The sequence below is a fragment of the Sarcophilus harrisii genome, chromosome 2, assembly GCF_902635505.1.
Source record: "Sarcophilus harrisii chromosome 2, mSarHar1.11, whole genome shotgun sequence".
NCBI lineage: Eukaryota > Metazoa > Chordata > Mammalia > Dasyuromorphia > Dasyuridae > Sarcophilus > Sarcophilus harrisii.
The window spans coordinates 8,978,994-9,003,523 of record NC_045427.1 but is presented as its reverse complement, the minus strand read 5'-3'; the positions used below and the strand labels follow the sequence as shown (position 1 = coordinate 9,003,523).

Below are 24,530 nucleotides of genomic sequence, written 5' to 3'. Positions count from 1 at the left end.
TGGCGGAAAGAAGGGAAGAGAATAAAGGTAGAGTGAGACAAATGGTTAGTAAATGGAAAGGTGAGTTCTGCTTGACATAGACAACTTCCTGAAGGTGAGAGGAGTCTCCTGAGCAAGACTCCCACAGGGGAATGAGCTGGAGGTCCCAAAGAGCATCCGGAGGAGGACAACCAGGACATTGGGCTCATGGGGTCAGGCAGAAGGAACAGAGGATGGTTAACCCAGAGAAAAAAGGCTTTGTTAGGGCTGGGCAGGATGGCTGCCTTTAAGATCCAGGATTAGACTGGCTCTGGTTGGCCCAAGACAGTCATTCTGGAGGCAATGAAATTGTACCGGGGAGAATTCAGACTTTGTGGCAGGAAAATAATTCCTAACAATAAGAGCAATGTAAGAGGGGAATGGGCTTCCCATCATAGGAGGGCTTCAAGCATAGGTTGGAAGTCCAATCAGCCAACCAACAAGCACTTATTAAGCACCTACTAAATACCAGGCACTGTGCTAGGTATGGGGGGTAGTAAGACAAAAGGAACAACTCCTGTCTTCAAGGTGCTTATGTTCAATTAGAGGGATACAACAGATAAGCATCTTCCAAAGTGCCTGAAATCCAAACAAGGTCATTTTGGTTGGGAGGAGGCATGGTAGCCCCTGATAGGAGGGCTGAGGAGGCTTCATGTCAGAGATGGAGTGTGAGCTGTGACTCAGAGAAAAGGAGGCAAAGAGGGAGAGAATGTTGGCAGAGGAGGCAGCCGGCTCAAGCAAACCCATGGAGACAAAAGATGGATTGTTGTGGATGAAGAACCACAAGAAGGCCAGTTGGGCTAGAAAGGAGATGGAGGCAAAGGGAGTGCTCTCGAGCCCAGAGCAGGCAGGAGCTGACTGGGAAGCACTTAAACATGAGGAGCTGGTGCTTTATCCGGGAGGTAATGGAGTACACTAGAGCTTTGTGAGCCAGGCAGTGACATAGTCAGATTTGTGCTGTAGGAAGATTATTTTTGGAAGCCACATGGAGGATGGATTGGACTGGGGAGAGGTGATGAATAAGAGAGAGAGAGAGAGAAGGAGGGAATGCTTCATTAATGCTTTCTTACTCTATTTTATCCATATCATTCTTGGTTGCCTTCTTTCCTAGTTCTACTGGGAGAACATGCCATCTATCTGTCCTTTCATCCATCCACAAGCCTTTACTTTTGGGCCTACTATGTGCCAGCCCTGGGAATAAAGTACAAAAATAAAACAACTTTGCTTCCAAGAAACCCATTCAAATGGGGGAGATGATACGTTTTTAGCTGAGTCTATACAGAAGAAATATTAATATACACAGGGAGGGAGGACACTTGTATTTGGGGGAACGAGGAAAGACTTCCAGCAGAATTGGGGCTCAAGGGTCATACAGAAGGAGGTTGGTTCTGTGGGACAGAGGCAAGGAAGGAGAGCATTTTAGCCATGGGACCCAGCTAGTGCTGGCTCATTCACCCAGGAGGTGAATTATTGAGTAGGGAAGTGACACAGTCAGATCTGCACTTAAGGACAATCTTGCAGGTGTGTGTTGTGGAGAACAGATTGGAGTGGAGGCACTCAAGGGAGAAGCTTACTGGGATGGATGAGATGACATGTTCTTGCCTTGGAGGTCACCTTATCCTCAGACCGTGGGACCCGTTCACAAGAAATCTCAATATATATTGGGGGGAGGGCTAATTTATTGCATAAAGTGCCCTAGATCTGTCACTTGGCTTCAGAACTGAGTTCTGAGACTTATTAGCTTTATAACCATGAGCTAAGTTTCTCCCTGAGCCTCAGTTTCCTCATCTGTAAGATGGGGAAGTCAGAGAGGGATTGTGAAGCCCATATAGCCAGGACGAGGTGAGACTCAAGCCTAAGTCTCCCTGGCTTCCAGTCGAGGTCTTTCTGCACTCTTATTGTCAGAACAGAGCACGAGTAATCCTTGAGCCCCTCTCCTTGCAGGGTTGCTATGGGGGGAATGCCTCAAACCATCCTTGAGCTGCCCATGGCTTCTATCTCGCCCTCTCCTTACCTGGCCGACTCTTTCCACTCCATTTCCTCACCGTCGTGTTGCAAGGTATCCATTTCTGTGAAGAGGGTCGGTGTAGGAACACCATCTTCCTCCCCCAGGATGTAACGGAGCCGCTCGGCAGCTGGGGCCCCTGGAAAGGGAGAAGAGAGGTAGCTCGGTGAATCTGCTAGGGTCTCTCGGCTGCAGAGAGCATTCTGGGTAGGGGGGATCTGAGGCCATCTGGTACTGCCCGGAGCAAGAAGGAGAGAAAGCTGGAGGAGATTAGGCTGTGGGGGAAAGTTTTTCTTACTCAACAGCCCACCTGGACATCATGAAGAGCGGGCTCTTTTGTCTGGGGGCCACTGACACCGGCCCCAAGCCCCAGTGCCCAGGTCGGCGGATGCCTGGCCATTGAAGGGCCAGTTGGGATGCCAGAGCCCAAGGCTGAGCTGTAGGGTAGCAGGGATCAGGGTAAGGTGATGGAAAGAATGGAGCGAGGGCTTCTGCTCTCCCCATGAATCCACCTCATTAATGTATGTTCATGCGTCCATTGCCCTTTCCTTCCCTGCCATTGTCCTCCCATAATCTGGTATTTGCCTTTTCTCTGTCCCTCACTATCCCTTCTCCCCATTTTCAACCTTGGATTCTTCATCTCCCGTCATCCCCTCCGCTCACCCAAGAACCAATGATAGCTTCAGTCTCTCTTTCTGCTCTTCAAGAGCTGCCCAGATAATCTTTCCAAGACAAATGTCTGACTGAGCCATTCCCCTGCCTCTAGGAGAAAAGAACTTATCCTGGCATTTAAGGCTCCAGACAGGTTCCAGCCTGCCTTGAAGTCACTTCACATTATTCCCCTTCATCCACAACGTTCTAGCCAAGGAGGTTCTCGTCCTCATCTCCACCTCCTGGAATCTTCATTCAAGGGTCAGTTCAGGCAGGACATGGCCTGGGAAGCCTTTCTAGGCTGGCTCATTGTCTATGATCTCTCCCTTCTTAAATTTTCTTACAGCACTTTAATGTCTCCATCATCTCTGTCACTCCCTACCTTGAATTTCCATGAGATCATGGGATTATACATTTAGAAAAGCTTAGAAGTTGCCTAGAGTCCAGCCCCTTCATTTCATGAATGAGTCCCGGCACTTAGCACATGGTCTGGCACATAGTAGGTGCTTAATTGATGTATATCGATTGATTGCTTAAGGACACAAGTAGTAAGTTGCGGATCTGGGATTTTGACTCCATTGGAAGGCTCTTTCTCCTACATATGGCACTGGTAGAATATAGATTGCTATAAGGCAGAGGCTGTTCCGATTTTATCTTTGAGTTTCCAGTGTCAAATAGTGTAGCTTGCACAATATTAAAATTATTAAAAATCATTACACAATATTAAAATTAGGTGCTTAATAAAAGTCTTATGACTTGACTTCAATTTTGGCCCATTTCTGACCTTTAAAATAATGATGGCTAAAATAAAAACCAATTTTAAAAAAGGAATAAAATTAAATATTTTCAAAATAAAAAAAATTTAATGATAGTGGAATTACCAGCAAGTGGGGTATGGGGTGTCCATTGGATTATTTCAGAATATCCTTGATGAAGAGACCTCAGAAGTCACCTAAACCAATCTATAATTACCTGAACCGGGACCCCTTCTACTACACCCCAGACAAGAGCTCACATCAACCTTTCCTTGAAGACTTCCAGTAAAGAGAAACTCACTACCTCTTCCCTTTAGGACCCTTCTCATTATTAGAAAATGCTTCCTTACCCTGATCCCAAACTTTCTTCTCTGTCACTGCTGCCCCTCGCTCCTAGTCCTGCCCCCTGAGATAGAACAGAGCCAACCTGATCAACATAGAACAACCTTTCAAACACTAGAAGAGATCAGTGATGTCCACTTCAGCCTTATTCTCTTGGCCTGGTCCCTGTGGTTCCTCTCTGCTTTGATTACGTCCTTGCTAAAATGCAGTGCCCAGAACCAAACACACATTGTGGCCAGAACCCAGTGCAGCATCGTAGCCAGAACCGAGCACACATTGTGGCCAGAACCAAGCACACATTGTGACCAGAGCCCAGCGCAACATTATGGCCAGAACCAAGCGCAGCTTTGTGGCCAGAACCGAGCACACATTGTGGCCAGAACCCAGCGCAACATCGTAGCCAGAGCCGAGCACACATTGTGGCCAGAACCCAGCGCAGCATTGTGGTCCGAACTCAGCGCAATATTGTGGCCAGAGCCAAGCGCAACACTGTGGCCGGAACCAAGCGCAGCTTTGTGGTCAGGATCTGAACATGCTGATTCTGGTCGCAGAGGAGACCCCTGCATTCCGGTGAGACTGAAGGACTTGGCTGCCAGGAGGAGGGCGGTGAGGATTTCAGTTGGCTCAGGAGCACCAGCAGGGTGGGGGACTTGGAGCCGCACTAGCGATGCCCTCTGTGACCTTGGGCACACCGGCACTGATCCTTGTGTGGCTCACGCTGGCCGCTGGGTTACTGAGCAAGGGAGAGTCTTGTGTCGAGTTTAAGGATTCTTGTGAAGGATTAAAGGGGCCCAGGTGAGGTACCGAGTCCCAAGAGTCAACGGTGAGCTGGGCAGAGGTGGCTGAGGGGGGCAAGTGGCTGTCCTGGCTCTGGGGGGAAGGGACGAGCGGCAGCTCTCTGGGAAGAAGGGGTGGCACGGCTGGAGGTCCCTTCCTGGGCTATTACCTTCTCCCTGGGATATGGGAGCCCTGTAGTCTCCGGGGGCCTTCAACGCAGCGCGTGTCCCCAGCGCCAAGGTCACCGCCACACGGTCGCCGCCACCGCCTCTGACGCGCTGCCGTGTTGTGGGCCAAGGTCTCTTTCCACCGTTCAGGTTACGACAAATTAAGGTGGGTTTCCCAGCCGAGCACCAGGAAGAAGGGGAAGGGGGACGGCCAGAGGGGACAGAAGGGAAGGGGGTGAGGGAGAAGGAGCAGGGAGACGCTTCCATCCACCCAGAAGGAGAAAGGCTCAGTGGGAGAAGAAGCCGGCCATAACAGGCGCTACATACCCCCAGAGACATGGCCCGAGGTCTCCGCGGTGGCGGCGGCGGCTGCGGCCGAGGCGGCGGCGGTGGCGGCGGCGGCCCGGGACCTCTGGATGAATTTGCAGAGTCGCTTCATCCTCTCGCTGGCTCCCTGCGCTCCCCAGAACCCTCACCGCCTTCTCCCCACGGCCATGGTAGGAGAGCCTGGCAGGCTCTGTCCCTGTGACCCGGGCGAGGGCTGCGCTGGCTCTAAGACTCTGGGCGTTCACATTCCTTCCCAGAGCCCTTGGCAGCAGGTGGGCCGGCGGGAGGGCGGCAGGCAGGCTGGGACTGGGTCAGCCGGCTTCGTGCACAAGGCAGGGGGGGGGAAGGGGATTTTCGAGCCGAGCAGGCTAATCTCCGCCGCTGACGACCAGGGAGGTGTTGGAGGGGGGCTTCGGCCATCCCTGCAGGCCCGTAAGCCTCTGGCCCTCTCCGCAACTCTCGAGGCAAACCACCAACAGCACCGAGCCGCCAGCCGGCGAGGGTGTTCCAAGGTCCCTGACGTCCCTTTGGGGACCAGTGACAGCCACGAGCATCCGGGCACCGCTATAATCCCACTGGCAATAAATCAAGTCAACGAGCATTTATTTAGCGCCTACCGTGTGCCAGGAGCTCTCTGCAGAGGAACAAAAACAATGGCTTCCTCGAGTTGCTAACAACAGTCTAGTGCAGGAAACGGCTAAATACAAATAAGCTACATTCAAGTATTAACCTGTAGACGCTTAATAAATCCTGTTAATTGCTTCAATCTCCCAGCACGCCTCCCTCCGCAGGTAGAAGCTTGCTCGCAGCATCAGAAATAGAATCCAAGTTTCTCAATCCTGGTTCCTGGATCAGGGCACCTTGTGATGGAGCACAGGCTGTCCAGCCGGCACCTCTTTAGGCAGATTGCCTGTCTTCTTGTCTCTGGAGGGAGGGCCTTGAAAATGATGGAATCATTGCTATTCTATTTGAGGAGGAGGAGGCAAAGGCAAGAGGAAGAAAATCTTGGGCCGTGTAGGTTAGAATCCAGTTGGAGAGTCAGCCCCTTCCGGACAATTGCTGATGTGAAATGAGGGGGTGCATGGGAGAGGTCTCTGAGCAACAGCATGGCTGGGGCCATATGTGTGGGACTGACCAGAAAGGGAGGATCATGGGACCATAATGGTAGAACAGAAGAAAGTTCATCTTTGTTTCACAGAGATGAAAACTGAGGCCTGGGGTGAACAAGTTGTCCAAAGGCATGCAGTTAGTAAGTGGTAAAAGTAAGGCTTGGTCTCAGTGGCTTGTGAAAAGTGAAGTGAGACCAGAACACATGGGTGGGATGAGCCACCCTGGGAGCTAGGGCTACTACCCCCAACTTTTGCATCCTGTCCATGCCAGTCTGGGGTGAGTGACACTGGAAGGTCGTGCAATTAGCCGAGCTCCAACACGGCATGTCTACAGCGTGAGAATCCAAGTCCACTCCTTGTGGCCAATTTGGAAGATGGGCCCAGATGCTGGGCAATATGATGGCTGCACACAAGGGTTTGTGGTCTGCAGCGCTGACCCAACTGTCTGATATCACAGATGTCATCCCATTTATCTAGTAGTTCAAAGAAGTGCAAATCCCAGAGCTGTTAGTTATCCTAAGGCAGAAGACCTCTTCTGACCTGATAATAACCATCAGGGACACTTCCCAAGATACATTTTTTGCCTTATCTCAAGACTCCGGGAAGAGCACTACAGGGAGGTTGTCCAGACTCAGCTTTATAGCCTCCAAGGAGGGGAACACAGCCCTCAGCTCGGCGCAGCCCACACCAGCCTTGGGGAGCTCTCATTGTTAGGAAGCTTCCCCTGATTTCCATCTAAATCTACCTTTTCCCAACTTCTGCCTGCTCTCTGCATGGGCCAAACCAATGTGCTTCCTCTTCCATGTGAAAGCCCTTCAAATAGGTGAAGATGCACCCTCTGATCCTTCTCTTCTCCAGACGAAGGAACCATCTCTCTGCCACCTGAGGCTCAAATGCAAAGACTGGGTTTCTTTTCCCTTTTCTGGGGAAAAGGGTTTGCTCATTTCTGAGCCTACTTGGATATGTCAAGAGAATCAAAAGATCCATGCAAAGTGCTCTGCAAACCTATTTCCAGTCATTATGCTTTGCTCTTTTTTTTTTAAGTCAATGACTGAACATGTCTCATCTTGTCTGATCCCAGAGGAGGCTAAGCAGGATTAGGCCAGGTTAATACTTGGATGGCAGACCCCCTGGGAATACCAGGGCTCTTTAAGAGCTGTCCAAAGAGACTCGTGTGGACACCGACTCATTAAGCTTAAAAGAAACAAAAAATTAAACACACCATTTATAGAAGATCAAAGTCAAAGCATTTCAGAGGAATTTACATAAAAACAGGATTGTGAGCTGAAGGCATGGAATTAGGGGTCAAGGAATCTATCCCTGACAGTTTACTAATGAGAAAATGGAGGCTTAGGGACTGTCCGGGTTACCCTGGTAGTGAGCGGCAGATCTGACAAAATGTAGCCCTCTTCTCATTTCTGACACATTAGTCCGTGCACTGGGGACTAACATTTCTGTGTGAGGGCTGCTTCAACCTCCTCAGGACATCCTTGGTGTCTACCTCTCCAAAGGAAGTCTACCTGGCTTCCTTTAAGTTCCAACTAAAATCCTGCCTCCTCCAGGAAGCCTTCCCCAAGCCTTCTCTATCCCAAGGCTTTCCTTCTCTTTATTATTTCCTCTGTGTCCTCTACATAGCTCATTTCCCCATGTTGGGCATTAGATTGTAAGCTCTTTGAAGGTAGGATGGTCTTTTTCTTACTCTTGTATCCTTGGGGACTTAGCACAGTCCCTGGCACAAAATAGGTGCCTAATAAATGCTTATTGACAGACTATTCTTGCAAGGGCAATCTTGAAAGAAGAGTATCAGGAATGTTAAAACATGTCTTGTTTGGTTGGAGTTATCATTGAAGATTATTGGAGATTGCTGGAGCTATTGGAGATACTGAATTAAATTTAAAAAAGGATTTTTTAAGAGAATAAGATATATTGGGGAAAGAGGGAGCATGAAAGAAAGGACAGGGCTACCCTTCAAAGTGATTAAATAATGATAATTGATAACAGAGTTTTCAGGACTGAGTTTCTCTGTTTTTAATGTTTTTAAACATTGACAGGGATGATGCTCTTTGACCCAACAAGGACAGAATAAATATGGCTAAATGGACGTTAATTTCCAAAATAAGTTAGGAAATGATAGGGGCACACCTGCATTGACTTGAGTTCTATTCACCAGACCCTGGTGAACTATGTTTTTGGGGCCTGAAGGTATTGGAGGTCGAATTTCTGAATCACCAGTAGAGATCACAGAAAGACGTTCTTGGGGAGAGTTTGGAGAATTGGGGACTAACAATATGCTTAATAGATGGGATAAGAAATAATGGATTTAGAAGTGGTTGAATGGCTGGACTTCAAGGATGATCATTAACGATTCTGTCCCAACTTGGGAGATGAACACCAGAAGAGTACCCCAGGCATCTGAGTTGGACACTGTGCTATTCATGTTTGAATCAATGGCTTGGGAAATGGTAGAGATAGCATGCTCATCACAGCTAAAAACCTGGAGGAAGCTCCAATGCATTGGGTGACAGTTAAGATCCAAAAGGATCTTGATTGATTAGAATATTGGGCTGAGTTGAATGGGGAGAAATTGAATAGAAAGCAATGGAAAGTCCCGCTGTCTTCTGTCCTTATCAGACTTCATCTGGACACCATGGTTTGAGAAGAACAATAAATTAGGGAATGTCCAGAAGAGGCAGTCAGGATGGTGATAGCCCTGGAGTTCATAAGCAAACGTTAGATGGCCATTTGTTGGATACATTTTTATCTATCTATCTATCTTTATTTTGCGGAGGCAATTGGGGTTAAGTTACTTGCACAAGGTCACACAGCTAGGAAGTGTTAAGTGTCTGAGGCCATGGTGGTTAAATTTGTTTCAAGTATGGCGTGGATTCTGAGGTCCCTTCCCAGACTTAAATTGATTCTATGATTTCTGAGCTGGAAGGACAGCCATTGGTAGGCTTTGGAGGTCAGAAACTTGAGCAGACAATAGATCCAGAAGAGATCAGAGGGTGGCAGACCAATTGGGTGGCCAGCATCTTTTTTCCAGAGGGACATGACACAAATATTCTTGTTCCTGTTCATCACAAATTCAGTCAGCACTTGGGGAAAGAATTTGGCTGTGACACCTTTTGTTCTTGAATTTTGGAGACATCATGTAGCTTGATGCTTGGGTTTGAGGATTTGGAATCCAGATCTGCTACTGATGACATAATTGACCTTGGACAAGTTCTCGTTCTCTCTCTCTCTGTCTCTGTCTCTTTGTCTCTCTCTCTCTCTCTCTCTCTCTCTCTCTCTCTCTCTCTCTCTCTCTCCCTCTCTCCCTCTGTCTCTCCCTCCCTCTCTCTCTCTCCCTCCCTCCCTCTCTCCTTCCCTCTCTCTCTCTCTCTTTCCCTCTCTCTCTCCCTCCATCCCTCTTTTTCCTTCCTTTCCTCCCTCTCTTTCCCTCCCTCCTTCCCTTCCCTTCTCTTCTCTTCTCTTCTCTCTCTCTCTCTCTCTCTCTCTCTCTCTCTCTCTCTCTCTCTCTCTCTCCTATATCTTTGTGATCTCATCCTATAATAATACTCTCCATTCTCAGGTTCTTCCCAGCACTCACATTTTATATTCTCAGGCTATTTCCAGTTCTGTACCTGGTGTCTCCAGCACCAGGACAATGGCTGCGTCTATTCAATGTACTCATTCCCCTTATGGGCTTAAAAATGTTGTTTGATTGCTTTTGCCATGTAGAAATTCAGAACACTTTAATTACAGATGCACCAAAAAATTAAATGTACTAATGCATAATTACAAATTCACTGAATGTGTTAGAGAGTGGATATCGATGAAAAGAAAATTATCCGCTATGGTCAGCCATGAGAGGAGGAGGTAATCTGATTTTAGACGGGCTGACAGAATCTCTCTAGAAAAGGCAGGTGGATGGGCAGCTGAGGTGGCTGGGAGCAGCTTTCCTAGAAGGCGAGCCTCCTACCGCATCATCAGCAAAACACCTGTTGCTTCTCCACCCATTTCAAATGCTTCATCATCTGCCACTGCTACCCCAGCAGCTGGAGAATGGTGGTTCTCAAAGTGTGGTCCAGAGAAAACTCTTTGAGGGTTCATAAATCCAAAATTAGTTTTACAAAACAAAACAAACTCTTTGGCTAAGCAAAAACTCTTTGGATAGATCCTTAATAATTTTTAATAGAATAAAGATATTGAGAACACAAGCTTGAGAACCACTTGCTGCAAAAGAGAGATAACTTTCCTTGGGTCCAATCATCAGGACACCTTTTCTTTCTTTCTTTCTTGTTTTTTTTTTGGAATCCCACTTCTGACACTTCTTAATTGTATGCCTCTCAGGTAAATTACTTCTAGGGCAGTTAAGTGGTAGAGTGAGCATGGAGCCAAGAAGATCTGAATTCAAATCTTGCCTCAGATAACTACTACTAGCTAGCTGTGTAACCTCTTACCCTCACCCAGTCTCAGTTTTCTCACCTATAAAATGGATATAACAATAGATTCTATTCTACAGGGTTATTGTGAGAAACAAATGAGATAATATATGTAAAGTACTTTATAAACCTTAAAGAGATACACAAATGCTAGTTATTATTATTATTACTCTCTGAAACTCAGTTTCTTTCTTTGCAAAATGAGGAAACAGAAGTTTTCACTGCTTATCTTTCATAGATATTGTGAGTAAAATGCCTGGTCAATTTTTGTCCTTTTGACCAAGAGCTATAGAGATCAGAGGGAGTGAACAAGATTGATGATGCTAGGGCCTCCAATCCAAAAACCTCTCCCACCCCATGGCTTCTGGGATCTAAGTATGTTGGCAAACACCCAGTCTCTGGAACCTTTCAAAAAAGGTCTCTTGCTTATCGCAACCCAGACTCCCGGGACAAGGATTGGTTTTTAATGAACTGCTAGTCTGACATGTTCTCAGTATATGTCAGAAGTTAATCCACATTATGAGAAATGCCTTGGTTAATATATGCTCGCTGTTCTGAGGCTCCCAAGGAGAAAATAGCTCTATGATGTCTAGAGAAGCAATAACTGAGCACTTGTTTTGCCAAGACACTCTAAGGACAGCCATTCCATGGTTACTTTTCCCCCCTAGTTGTTTGGGACTAAGGGGTACAAAAAATCCAAGGTGATAGGGGAAAAAAGACTTTTTGCTCTCTCTCCCCTTTTTCTTTTTCTGAGAGGAAAGCAGAATCTAAAAATGGGAGGTTTTTATTTAAAGTGGAACTTTATTGAAATAACTAATGGATCCCTGTCTGATTGTTCCATCTGTTTCCACTAGCTTATCCCATGACTTCAACTGCTAAATGAGAGTATTCCCCTTGGTCTTATCTGAGCTTCTTATCCCGTTGTGCTTTTGATCTCTTGATGATCTCATCAGCTTCCATCTCTCTGTGGATGGTTCCCAAATTTACACACCAGTCTCCATCTCTCTCCTGAGCTTCCCTTCAACATCACCCACTGCCTGTTGGATGTTTCCATCTGGATGCCCTGGAGGTACCTCAAAGTTAACACGCCCCAGAGGAAATTTACTGGTTGTCCCAGTCAGTTTGACAGACTCCTTCAAACTTGCCCATTCCTGCAAAGGACACTACTATTTTATTATTATTATTATTATTATTATTATTATATGCTGAGGCAATTGGGGTTAAGTGACTTGCCCAGGGTCACACAGCTAGGAAGTGTTAAGTGTCTGAGATCAGATTTGAACTCAGGTCCTCCTGACTTCAGGACTGGTGGGATGCCACCATTCTTAGACTCCCTCTGTTTTATAATCCTGGAGCCCCTCATAACTTTTCCTTCTCCTTGTTCTGCATGTCTAGTCAAGAGCCAAGTCTGGGTCCCTCTCTCCACCTCTCTCACATGTGTATCTTCTCTCTTCTCACGTAGCCCCTGCCCAAGTTCAGACCCTTTTTAGGGCTCCTCTGCAACAGCCTCTTCACTGTTCTCCTGGCTTTTAGCCTTTCCTTTCTCGAATTCTTCCTTCACAAAGCTGTCAAAACACTCTTAAATCAAGGGGCTTAGCATATGACCCCCTGCAAAATCCATAGTGACTCCCTCTGACTTTTAGGATAAAACATAAAAAAATCCAGGATCTGGCATTTCAAGACCCCCAGGAGAATTCACATTCCTGGTTCCCTGCTGTCCAGGGCAGGTTCATTAGGAAGTTTCTGTCTCAGCCCCAGCACAATGGCTCAAACAAGGCAGATGTGTCAAGGATGTTTGTTAAAATTGAATACAGTCATCCCTGATTAAAAACACTGAGTAATTGGACAACCTCCTAATTAGTCCTTAACTTACTGGTCTTGGATCTGGGTTCAGGATCTGCCTCCAGTACAAACTGGCTCCATGAAACTGAGGCAATTTCTCAGCCTCTCAGTGCCTTACTCTTGAGGGTTCCAAGTGGAACAGCAGGAGCTGATGGGCATTCCCACACTAGGACTTCTTTGTATCCATGAACTCACAGAAACCCATTCAAAAAAAGAAATCTAGGCCCTGGACAGCAGTCCTTACAACATTGCTTTGGTATTATAATGCCCTTTTTATAGAGGAAGAAATTGAAAACCAGTGAAGCAGTCATGGGTGCCTGGTAGTCACACAGAGAACAAGTTAGGATAAAAAGCTAAGCCCAGAACACCTTACCCAAGCCCGGGGTTCTTTCACCCGTATATGCAGTTACTATTCAAGTTCCTTCTCTCCACTTAGAAAACCCTAAGGAATCTGTTTACTTCAGTGTTCGAAATCGGAAACTCTCTTAACTGCTGAGCAATGAGGGGGGAGAGAGAGTTCAGCAAGCTCTTCTTTCTGCCCCAAAGAGGAAAAAAGCAGATGGAGAGGCCCTAAGCATGCTGGTCCACTAGATCCTGCCCCCCTAAACCATGTGGTTCATCACACAAAACACTGATTCTTCAGAGGACCTGGCTTCAGATCCGCCCTCTGATGCTTATGTGATATGATGTTTGAAAAGGTTGAGAGGGGCAGCTAGATGGTACAATGGGCAGAGCACTGGCCTTGCAGTTAGGAGGACCTGAGTTCAAATCTAGCTTCAGATGCTTAATTCTGTGTGACCCTAGGCAAGTCATCAAGCATTCATTTTAATAAATGAATTTATTCTGCAGTATTAACATAAAAAAGAAAAATCTGGGAGATGAAATTGCCAGGTAAATTAATAATAATATTACATTTTAATAAACGAGGTGAGTGGCAATCTTGAATATTAAACACCATCATGGCTTTGATCTCAGGATTTATATGGCCTTGGAAAAGTAGCTGTTCCAGAGGATATTCATCAGTTCTGGTTAACAAATACCTAGAGAGGGGCCAAACCTATTCTGATGAACTTTGTGTCATTGAAAAAAAAATTTTTATTTCATTTTCAATTCAGGGAAGAAAGAGAACATTTCCCTAAAATAGAACAATAAAAAAAAGTTGATTGCACGTGTAATTGCAAATCTGCCTCACACAACTTGCTGTTCCCTCCAATATACAACAAAGTTTATTTATTTGCTTCTAAATTCTCCCCAGTCTTGGGCAATCTCATCAAAGACTTTATCCCCACTCAAATTTGAGGAGAACTCGATGGGATTAAATTCCTTGTAGAGTTGGATGGCGTCTGACTGAGACTGAAGAGAATTAATTCAATCTCATTATCAGTCATGTCCTCCAAGAGACTGAACTTTGAAATGAGGATTATGGGGAAAAAAGGGGAAACTCTGGATCTCCCCCAATTCTTGCTTATTCATGATCATTTCTTCTCAGTGACTTTGAGCATGTTATCTAACCTCAGTTTTTTCAATTATTTTGATTCCAATTTTCTGAAGTTCCTGGGGGGAGGGTGTGGGGAAAGTGGGAGTAGAGATGGAGGGGACTGTGGAGGGGACTGTACTTGCTACTCTAGATTTGGGGGCTTTCAGTTCAAGCCAGTAGGGACTAGGGATGAAGCTCCGGCCTTCTCCCACTTTCACTTTCAAGGACTTTTCTCTGGTGTCTTGTTTCTTACCGGCCCATTTCTTGCTCAGTAAGTTGCAAATGGAAATCCTTAAGATGCAAATCACACAGTTTTAGACTTTCAGGAAAGGGAAAGGGAATAAACAATTATTAAGCACCTACTAAGTGTCAGGAACCGTGCTAAGCTTTGAAAAGATTTCAGAGGTCTCTCTGGTTTATTCCTGAAGAGAAATTTTTGCTACAGCAGCTTGAAGACTTCTAGGGACCAGACGAACCCGACACTGCCCATCCTATCCCAGGAACAAACTCATTGTCAGAAAGTTTTTCCTATCAATGTTTCCCAAAACTCTGCTCCTGATTCTGCCCACTGTGACCGAGTTTAATGCCTTTTCCAAAGGAGAACTTGAGTTCAAATCTCACTTCTGATTCTTACTAGCTGTGTAATCCTGGGAAAGTCACTTACCTTCTCTCAGCCTATCTTCATCTGTAAAATAGTGAAAAGAATGAAGAATAATTGCCCCTACTTCACAGAGTGGTTGTGAGGCTCAAATAACCTAGGTCAAGTGATTAGTAAACCTTAAGTGACTCTATAAATGCTAGCCATCACAAGCAGCTAGATGGTCTAATGGTTAGAGCACTGCACTTGAAATCAGTAAGACCCGAGTTAAAATCTGGTCTCAGCCACTTAGCAGCTGTGTGGAAATTATTTAACCTCACTCCACCCCAGTTTTCTTCTCTGTAAAAGAGATAAAATAGCATCTATTTCACAGGGAGTGACTATATGTAATTTAAAATACCATAAAAATGCTATTATTGTTCCCAAGGATAGCTACAGATACTCATGTTACTCCTAAGTATTTTTTCCCTTTCTCTAGGTTTGAGAAGTCAAGTCAGCAAACATTCATAAAGCACCTCCTATGTGCTAAAAATGGTGATATTATGAAAGGCAAAGATGGTCCCTGCCTCTAGAAACTCCTAGTCTTACAGGAGTGATCAATTCCAACAAGTCCATATACATAAGAGACACCCAGGACAAACTGGGGATAAGCCCCAGAGGGAAGGCACTGGCAGGAATGGGGGTCTGGGAAGGGTCTCCCACAGAAGGCAGACTTCCAAGAGACAGTTGAGAAAGCCAGAGGGCAGAAGTGAGAGGCAGGGGGCATTCTAGGCAAGGGAAATAGCCTGGCTAGAAACTGTACTTTAAAGTTTGCAAAGTACTTTGCATATGCAAATGGATTTGATCCTCACAATAATCCTGGGACAAAAGAGACTTTATCACGTCCATTTTGCAGATGAGAAGATGTGTATTGAAGCATCTCCTAGTTTCTCATTCCCTTTCCCTGGAACCACTCAGTTAACAATTCTAAACTCATGTTGCCTGGACCCACAGAAGGGAAGGAATTCCAGTTTCTTGATATCTTAGGGGAATGGGGATAGAAGGGATGGTAGACAGACTGTCGTCTCTCTTACTACTCAGACCCAGAGAAAGAAAGATTTTTTGATCCTAACCCATGTGTCTTTTTGAGCTTGGATTCCAGCCCCTTTTTAGTATTTAGAAAAATGGTTACCCAACAACTGGATTCAATAAACTCCCGGGGCTCCCCATCACTTCCAGGATCAGATGTAAAACCCAGTGTTTAGCGTGTAAAGACTTTCAGAGTTTGGTCCTCTCCTCCTTTTGCAGTTTCCTTATCTATCTATCTATCTATCTATCTATCTATCTAGATATTTATCTATCTGTCTATTAGATATTTATTTAATTTATTTTTGTTTTGGCAATTGGGGTTAAGTGACTTGCCCAGGGTCACACAGCTAGGAAGTGTTAAGTGTCTGAGATCAGATTTGAACTCAGGTCCTCCTGACTTCAGGCCTGGTGCTCTATCCACTGAGCCACTAGCTGTCCCAATTGCCTTATTTCTTACATTAATATACTCTGTGATCCAGTGACATTGACCTTCTGGCTATTCCTTAAATGGGATACTTCATCTCTTAACTCTGGCTGCCTCCCCATGTCTGTAATGTTCCTTCTCCTCTTTCTGTTTCTTGACTTGCCAAAATTTCCCCTTTTACAAGAAGTCTTTCCCAATGCCCCCCAACACTAGTGCCTTCCCTCTGATGTTCTCTCCAATTCATCCTATATCTTGTTTGTACATAGTTTTTGTACAACCTCTTAGTAGGTTGTGATCATTTAATTGGTGGGATTGGTGAGGATCAAATTAGATAGTATTTACAAAGTGCCTAACACACAGTAGGTGCCAAATAAATGCTTATTATTCCCTTTCCCTTCCTTGAGAACAGGGACTGATTTTTTTTGGGGGGGGATAGGAATTGATATCTGCAGCTTTAGAACAGTGCTTGGTACATAGTAGGTGCATAATAAATGCCTACTGCTTGCTGGTTGTTTTTCTACTTTTCACAGCTGCATTAGGGTTGACATCGGCTCTCTAACTTTTTAAGTCTGTCATTGATGAGAGAGATAACAGCATAGAAACTTCATCTTTAGGAATTTTTAGGCTCCCAAAGACACCATTAGGAATAATTCATTAATCATCATAAACTTGTATCTGGAAGACACCTTAGAGATCATCAGAAACCAACCCTCCTGTGTCTCCTCTTACAGATAAAGAACCTGACTCTCAGAAATGGAGTGACTGGTCCATAGTCACAGAGAAAAGAAGGACCAGGACTGGGAATGGAATCATTGCCCGTTACTATTAAGATCCTGCCACCAATGCCCTGGAGTTGCTGATGGCCAGGGATGCTGTCTTGGCTTACTTGGCCATCCGAGCTGGGTCATTCCTGCCCATTTCTCTAATGCATAATGCACCTTGTGCTAGCTTGAGGGAGTTCAACTGGACAGCTGAGTATAGTTTGGATGGAGCTGAGAGAATTGAGGCAGGTAGACCAGCTAGCAGAATATTGCCATCGTCAGACAGGGAGAGGAACATCTCTGAAAACCCAAGGAGAAGAGGGTGATCAGCAGCGTCCCAGGCTGCCCAGAAGTCAAAGAGGAGGAGGACGACGAGTAAAGGGACATAGAATTCGTCAGTTAAGATCGCTGGCAACTTTGAAGAGAATGGTTTCAGTCGAATGACTGCAGAGTTCAGAACGGAGGGTGAGGGCAAGGGCGAGGAAAAGAAATGGCTACGATGGCAGCCTTCTCGAGGGATTGCACAAAAGGACTTAACGCACTCTATAAATGCTAGTTATCACAAACAGCTAGATGGTCTAGTGGTTAGAACACTGAGATAGGATGAGAGCTATGGATCAAATGAATGTTTTTAAAGATGAAGGAGACACATGCAGATTTGTAGATAGCAGTAGATGGAGAGACACTGGCTGTTAGTGCAGGAAAAGGATAACGGGATGATGTACTGTAGAGGAGAGGACAAAATGGACTCGATTGTGCATGCAGTGGCGTCAGACTTGGTGAGAAAGGGTCCTTCGTCATGTGCAGTCAGAATGAAGGAGACAGTAGCAGAAGGCATCTGAGTGATGAGAGATTAAAAGGAGGGGAGAAGAGGGAGTTCTCATCAAATAGTCCCATTTTTTTAGTGAAATATGAAGCTAGGTTCTCCATTGAGAGGGTGGGAGTAGGAAGAGCGATTGGATTGAAGAGAAATGAAAAGATTGGGAAGAACCTCTGTGGCCAATGAGATAATGAGTTGATTAGGGAGACATAGCAGGACCACTTTGCCAAAGTGAGGACCCAGTTGAGATTATCTAATCTCAATTTCTAGCAGACCCCGTCAGCATAGTTTTGCGAATTTTCTCCAGCTTCACTCAGTCTCATCTGTAATGGGCGAGAGCCAGGACCCTTAACCTGAGAATACATTCTCTATTTCTAGGAACCTCTTGAGCTTCAGTCAAGGAGTCCATGCATGACCTGCTCAGTGGAATTTGCTTTGAGATGTCTGCTCCTCTAATTTTTCTAGGTTCTAAAGAGGGGCTGGAAGCCAAGCTATCCTTCTCAGATTTGTGTCACCTGCAAATTTAATAAGCGTGTGATTTATGTATTTAGCCAAAGCACTGACAAAGATTTTGAACAGCACAGAGCACAGACATCCTTCACTAGAGACCTCTTGGGTTGCCATTGAACCATTGGCAGTTATTTTTTTAAGCCTAGTCAACCAATCACTTCTGAAGCTCTCATATTATTATTATTATTATTTTTTATCAAACCCACATCTTCTCCACAAGAAGAATATACTTTGGTCAAAATTTTGGTGAAAATCTAGATAAACCATTCCTACAGCTTTCTCCTTTGTATCCTTGTCCAAAATGAAAATTAAGTGAGTCTGGTGTGACCCATTCTGGAAACCAACCGGCTTCTCTAATTATCTCTTTCTTCCCTAGAGGTTCACCAACCATTTTTTTAAGGAGCCATTCTAGAATTTTTCTAGTTTAAGGTAGACAGTCTTAGAAATTCTTAGAGTGGAAATCAATTTATTCTTATTCTTCCCTTCCTTCTTCCCCTCCCACTCAATCCCCAGGAACTGGAAACTCAGAAGTTCGGTCAGAATGGGAAGGAGCTGTCCAGATATCTCTAGGAACTAGCACTCACCTTCAGACCAGGCACTGGCTGTTCAGTCTGGTGAGCACCATTGTTGTTCCTGTTTATGGGACACTGAACCTGCTCTAGTGAGATGGACTCTTGTCCTACAGAATCCATAGTAAGTACAGTTCAGAGATGTATGGGGACCGTAAGGGATGGTTTCTTCCCCTAGGTTGCAAAAATATAGCTCTGTAAGGCATTATTAGCAGGAATAATAATATGAATGTCAGCATGGGATCAAAGAGAGCTTGAAGGAGTCTCAGAAGCCATCGAAGCAATCTCTTAAGTTAAAGGCCCTGGATGTGACTTGTTTAAGGTCATGCAGTTAGCAGAACTGAGAGTCACATCCCAGCTCTGTGACCCTGAATCCACTGCCTCAGTTTTTGTATCTCACCAACTTCAAGATTTCTCATCTGCATCACTGCTTAATTGCTTAAACAAGTGTTTTCTTTGGATCAAAAAAGGCCCAAGGCTGAAGAGACAATTCAGAGAAAAGGGAAAAATGGCAATTTGCTTAGAAAGCTCTCAGTTTCCACAAAGAAAATCCATTTAGATCAGACAAGAAGCTGATAGAAGGACTGGTCACAAATACATGAATGGCAAAGTCCAAATTTCTTTTACTTTTGTTTAAAACAATCCCATACAGAGTACAGTGATCAAACATGATGCAAACTGCTGAGCATTTTCACTGTGATCCCAGGCATTCCCCTCCCCCTCTTATTTATCTGAGAACCAACATCTAGACCAGAAAACCAGTAGCCTGGAAAAGAATAAATTCCTACCTGGAGTCTTTATTCTCTCCCCCATGTGTTCCCAGTGCATATCAACTTCCTCAGATTTGGCCTGACAGGAAAGGAGAAAAGCTCAGAGCCCACCAGGTTAGTGGGTGCTTTTAGGGAACCTTAATGTTCCCCCAAAGCTCCTTCAGTCTTTCAGCAAGTTCCCAGTCCCCAGAAGGTCCTCCTCTTCAGCTCAGGTGCCTGAGAATTCCCAAGCGCAGAGAGAACAGCCCCTGCTCAGCAGGAAAGTGTTGTTGGGAGTGTAGGGCAGGGCCTAGGGGAGTGGGGAGGCTCCGAGGGGATTGTTCTGGTGTGTGTGTGTGTGTGTTTGTGTGTGGGGGGGGGGAGAAAGAGAGAGAATGAGAGAGAGAGAGAAAGAGAGAGAGAGAGAGAGAGAGAGAGAGAGAGAGAGAGAGAGACATAATCCTCTCAAGGTCCACATAGCCCATGTGACTCCCAGCTCACAGACCCCTCCAGCTTGAGGTGCTTTGCTTTCCTCAGGAATGGCGCTCTGCCCTGGAATTCCCACCAATCGCATCACGCCGCATTACGTGTATTTACGAAAATGAGGTCAACATTATGGTCCTAGTCTCCTAAACTGGGCTTGCGACCAGCCCCAAGTACTTACATGTGCCTATCCAAAAGAACTTTCTCAAATCTGAATCATCAGGGACGGGTGTGTACAAAATTACTGACTCTCTGCCCACTGGCATGGGACTCATGGGCACAGGGGCAGGGGTTATGGCTTAGTGACAACAAGAAGAAAACATGCATGATCAGGGCATTCAATGCAGGAGAGGAAAGACCTCAGAATGCCTGTGGACAATGCTACTGTCATGGACTTGAGCCCCATTTGTCATTGCCAAGGCGTCCTCCATGCTCAGCACTCCCCACTACTCAAGAATTCCCCTGAGACATTCACAAAACAAGAGAACACAAAACATGGACACAGAGGGTAAGACCTGGATGACCATGCTCCCAGAACCGCCTCACTCGGTTATGCATAGGAATCCTGGCAATAGGGATGTTCAGGTGTGACCACTGATGACTATCCTGTGTGTGGTTGAGGGAGATTAGAGACGGAGGTCATGGGAATGGTCTCGCCCATTGTGATCCCAAGATATTGCCATGTTTGAATTTCTCTTGGTGTTCTTGAGCTCGGTAAAACTCTAATGAATACTTACAGAGGTCAATTCCAGTAAATGACCAAGTCAACAAGCATCCATTAACACAGCATACGTGGGGTTAAGCACAAGGGGTATCTCGGGAGGCAGAAATCTGGCTGGATCCATTATTCCAAGAGTTTGGGATGTGTCATGGATGGAATCAAATCCCTAGAACCATCAGAATCTGCAAAAGCCTTATGTAAGAAAGCTCCAAGATGGCAAAGGCTACTGATTGAGGGTCAGAGAAAACACTAGAGGTCATTTGGTCCTCCTCTCCCCATCCCGGAGCTTCCCTAGCAAACGGTCATTTAGCCTCTACTCAACTACCTCAACTGACATACAAATTCTACTGGTCCATTCTACTGTTGGATAGCTCCAACTGCAAGAGAACCAGTGTGACATACATAAGGTATGGTGTGCTGGGCTTCAAGTCAGGAAGACCTGGGTTCAAATTCTGACACAGGTGCTTGCTAGCTAGGTGATCTTGGGCAAATCATTCTCATTTTCTCTGGGTATCAGTTTCTTCAACTTTGAAAGGAGGGTATCAATGGCCAAGAAGGTCCTCTAAATTTGTGATCCTATGGGTTGAAGTCATGCCTCTGATACTCTCTATGTGATCCTTAATTTTGATGTCCTTTCTGTGCTGATTTATATTGTCTGTATTTTGCTTGTGCATAACTGTTTGTATTCTTTTATATTTTTTAACAATTTATTTTATTTTATTTTGACTTTATGGAATTAAGTATTTCCATAACAAAATTTAATAAAAAATGATTGCACATAAAACTGCAAACTTAATATATACAACTTGATATTCTTTTAAAATATATAATAAAGTTATCATAGACATTTCTTTTTTTTTCTTTTTTCTTTCCTTCTTCTTTCCCCTTTTCCCCCAGAGATGACTACTATTAGAAATAAATACACACACATACATATATAATTATTCTAACCATATTTCTATTTATCAGTTCTTTCTCTGGATGCAGATAGCATCTTTCTGCATATTTGGCTTATTTATAGTTAATTTGGGTATTTATAATAGCCAAAATGACTTTGCTCAAAGTTGTTCTTAAAACAATACTGTTCTTACTGGATACAGTGTTTTCTTGGTTCTGCTGATTTTGTTCTTTATTGTCCTTGCAAGTCTTTCCATGTTTTTCTAACATTATTGAGCTCATCATTTCTTAAAGCACAATAGTATTCTATGGCAATCATATACCACAATTTGTTCAGCCATTCCCCAGTTTATTGGTATTCCCACAATTTCTAGTTCTTTGTTATCACAAAGAAAGGAACTATAAATATTTTAGAACATACATATTCTTTTCCATCTTTTCTAATCATCTTTGGAAATAAATGTAGTATGGTATTACTGGCTCAAAAGGTAAAGGTAGCTTAATAATTCTTTGGGAATAATTCCAGATCGCTCTCCAAAATGAAAATCAGTTCACAATTACACCAATGATAAATTAGTGTTCCAACTTTTCCACATTCCTTTCAACATTTGTCACTTTCCCTTTCAATCATTTTAGCCAATTTGGTAGGTTGAACATAATCCTGAATGGAAAAAAAGTAGATTTGATGAACTGAAAGATTTTTAGGTATTTGTAACAAAAAAAGACCAGAACTCATTGGAAATTTTGATAAAAAAGATCCGAAAGAAATATAAGGAAAACATTAAAAAATAATTATCAGGCACTTATTAAGTTCAAACGGTTTACTTATTATACATGAAAATGTAATATCCTTAAAACTATCATCATTACAAAGCAGTTTGAGAAAGATTTGGGGTTGAGTTGTAATGGAGTGATTCTAAAAACAAAATTAAATAGGAAAAGATAAAAAGGAGTAATTATCTCATAAAATGGGGCACGAGAGGAAGAACTAATACAGAGGGAGCAAGTGAGAGTGAAGCACTGGTAATATTAGAACCTTACTCCCATCTGGGTTGAAGATGAAACAATGTGCCTATCTAGAGTGGTGTAGATATTTTCTGAACTTGTAGATGGGGAGAAAAACTGGGGATAAAATAGCAGAGATTTTTGGAAGGGTGAATAGATTAAGATTTAGGAGGGTGGGGGAGGAAGAAAGGAGGAGATTTTTGGAGGGATATATACATTAAGATTAGAAGGGTTGGGGGAGAGAAGAGGAGGAAGGAACTTGGAGGAGTGAGTAAAATAAGCAATAGGAGGGTAAGGGGAGAAGGCAAGATAGCAGGGAGAGGGTAAAAGGAGAGACTGAGAAGGAAAAAGGTGAGTAAAAATAAGATGGAGGGAAATTGACAACTAGTAATTATAACTTGGAATGGGAACGGAACGAGCCATTTGCATTCTGTCTCCCCTATTAGGGTGTGAGCTTCTTGAGAATAAGGACTAGGGTTGTTTTTGCCTTTTTTAAAAAATTAATATCCCTAGCACTTAGCACAGTGTCTGGCACATAGTAGGTTCTTAATAAATGTTTGTTGACTGTTGATTGACTGAGTGGTTTCTTGACTTGACTTGAACCTGGGCAGATTCCCAGGACTCTAAAAATGAGATGGTTGTGATGGCATCAGAACACTACAGAGATGGCCTTCTAGATCTACATTATGAATCTAGAAGTCTTTTCTTCTGTATATTAAGCTGAAATCTGCCTCTTTGTAAGTGCTATTTAGCATGTCAGACAGAGCAAATTTATTTTCTTTTCTCCAGGACAGACTTTCATATGTTTGTGGACATCAGTCATATTCCCCCATAGTTAGGAGTCCTTAACTTATAGTCCACTGATTTCAGAAGATTTGTGAACTTGGGTGGGAAAAAATTAAATTTGCATTTTCATTTATTTTTAATTTTCTTTGTAATCTAATGTATTTTACCTAATGTATTTAAAACCATCATTCTGAGAAGATAGGACATAATTGCCAAATGGACAGAAAAAAAAGGGTAGGAATTCCTGCCCTGTCTTTTCTTCTCCAATCTGGACATCTCCAGTTCCTTCAATGGAAACTAGCAGGATTGGACCTGCCCCCTGGTCTCTGCTGGAACTTCTTTACCTGTTTCTGAGCTTCCTACAAGATGGCACTCACATGTGTTCTGAACATGCCCAGAGCTGTACTCTAAAGGGAAGGATAAAGATTCCTTTAACAAAAGTCCTTCCTACATGTTCCACTCTTGTCATTTAAGGCAAGAAAATCATAATCCTAAGCCATGAGTCCAGAATCAGTCCCTGGATCCCCAAATGAGCCAGACACAGTCCTCTGGGATCTCTGGGAATGTTTAGTCTGGAGAAGACTCCAGAGTGCCTGATCTTTGAAGTCTTTGAAAGAGCATCATGAAGACAGTTCAGACTTATTTTGTTTAGCTCCAGAAGACACAGATAGGAACAGTGGATAGAAAATTCAAGAGGCAGGTTAGAGGAACTCACTAAAAAACTGAGGTGTCCAAAAACTGGAATGAGCTGATTTAATGGGTAGTGAGCTCCCTGCCACTTGGGATTCTTCAAGTAGAGAGTGGAAGGTCAGAAATGTCTCAGTGGGGATTCTTACCAAGGTCTAAAATGATTTCTGAGGTCCCTTCAAATTCTGAGATGCTGTGACATTATGTGTATTCTCCAAATACTGTATTGATCTAAAATAGGTCTCTGCAACCTTTGCTGCTATCCCCTTGAATCTGTGTGGGATCTCCCTTTGTCAGTGTGGATTACACTCCCAGTAACTAACTTCAGTGGCTTTCATGAGTTCTATGTTTCTCATCTGCAGATGATTCCCAGGGGATCGACAGCTCCAGACCCAGGATCCCTGCCAAGCTTTGGCCTCGTGTCACTAACTCCTAATTGAATATTTCATATCAGACATCCAAGAGATAGCCCACCCTTAGTATAGCCAAAACAGAGCTTAATATCTTTCCCCCAAACCTTTTTCCTCTTCTGAATTTTCCCATTGAGGACTATCTGTC

At 44.3% G+C, this 24,530-nt stretch overlaps 1 protein-coding gene across 1 annotated transcript in view; it reads right to left on the bottom strand.

Moving 5' to 3' along the window:
• Positions 1 to 24,530, bottom strand: part of SLC4A5 (solute carrier family 4 member 5) — a 98,240-nt gene that overhangs the window by 58,613 nt on the left and 15,097 nt on the right. The window contains exon 4 of the mRNA XM_031949192.1: positions 2,033 to 2,162. Coding sequence (XP_031805052.1) covers positions 2,033 to 2,162 — 130 coding nt within the window. The remainder of the gene's footprint in view (positions 1 to 2,032; positions 2,163 to 24,530) is intronic.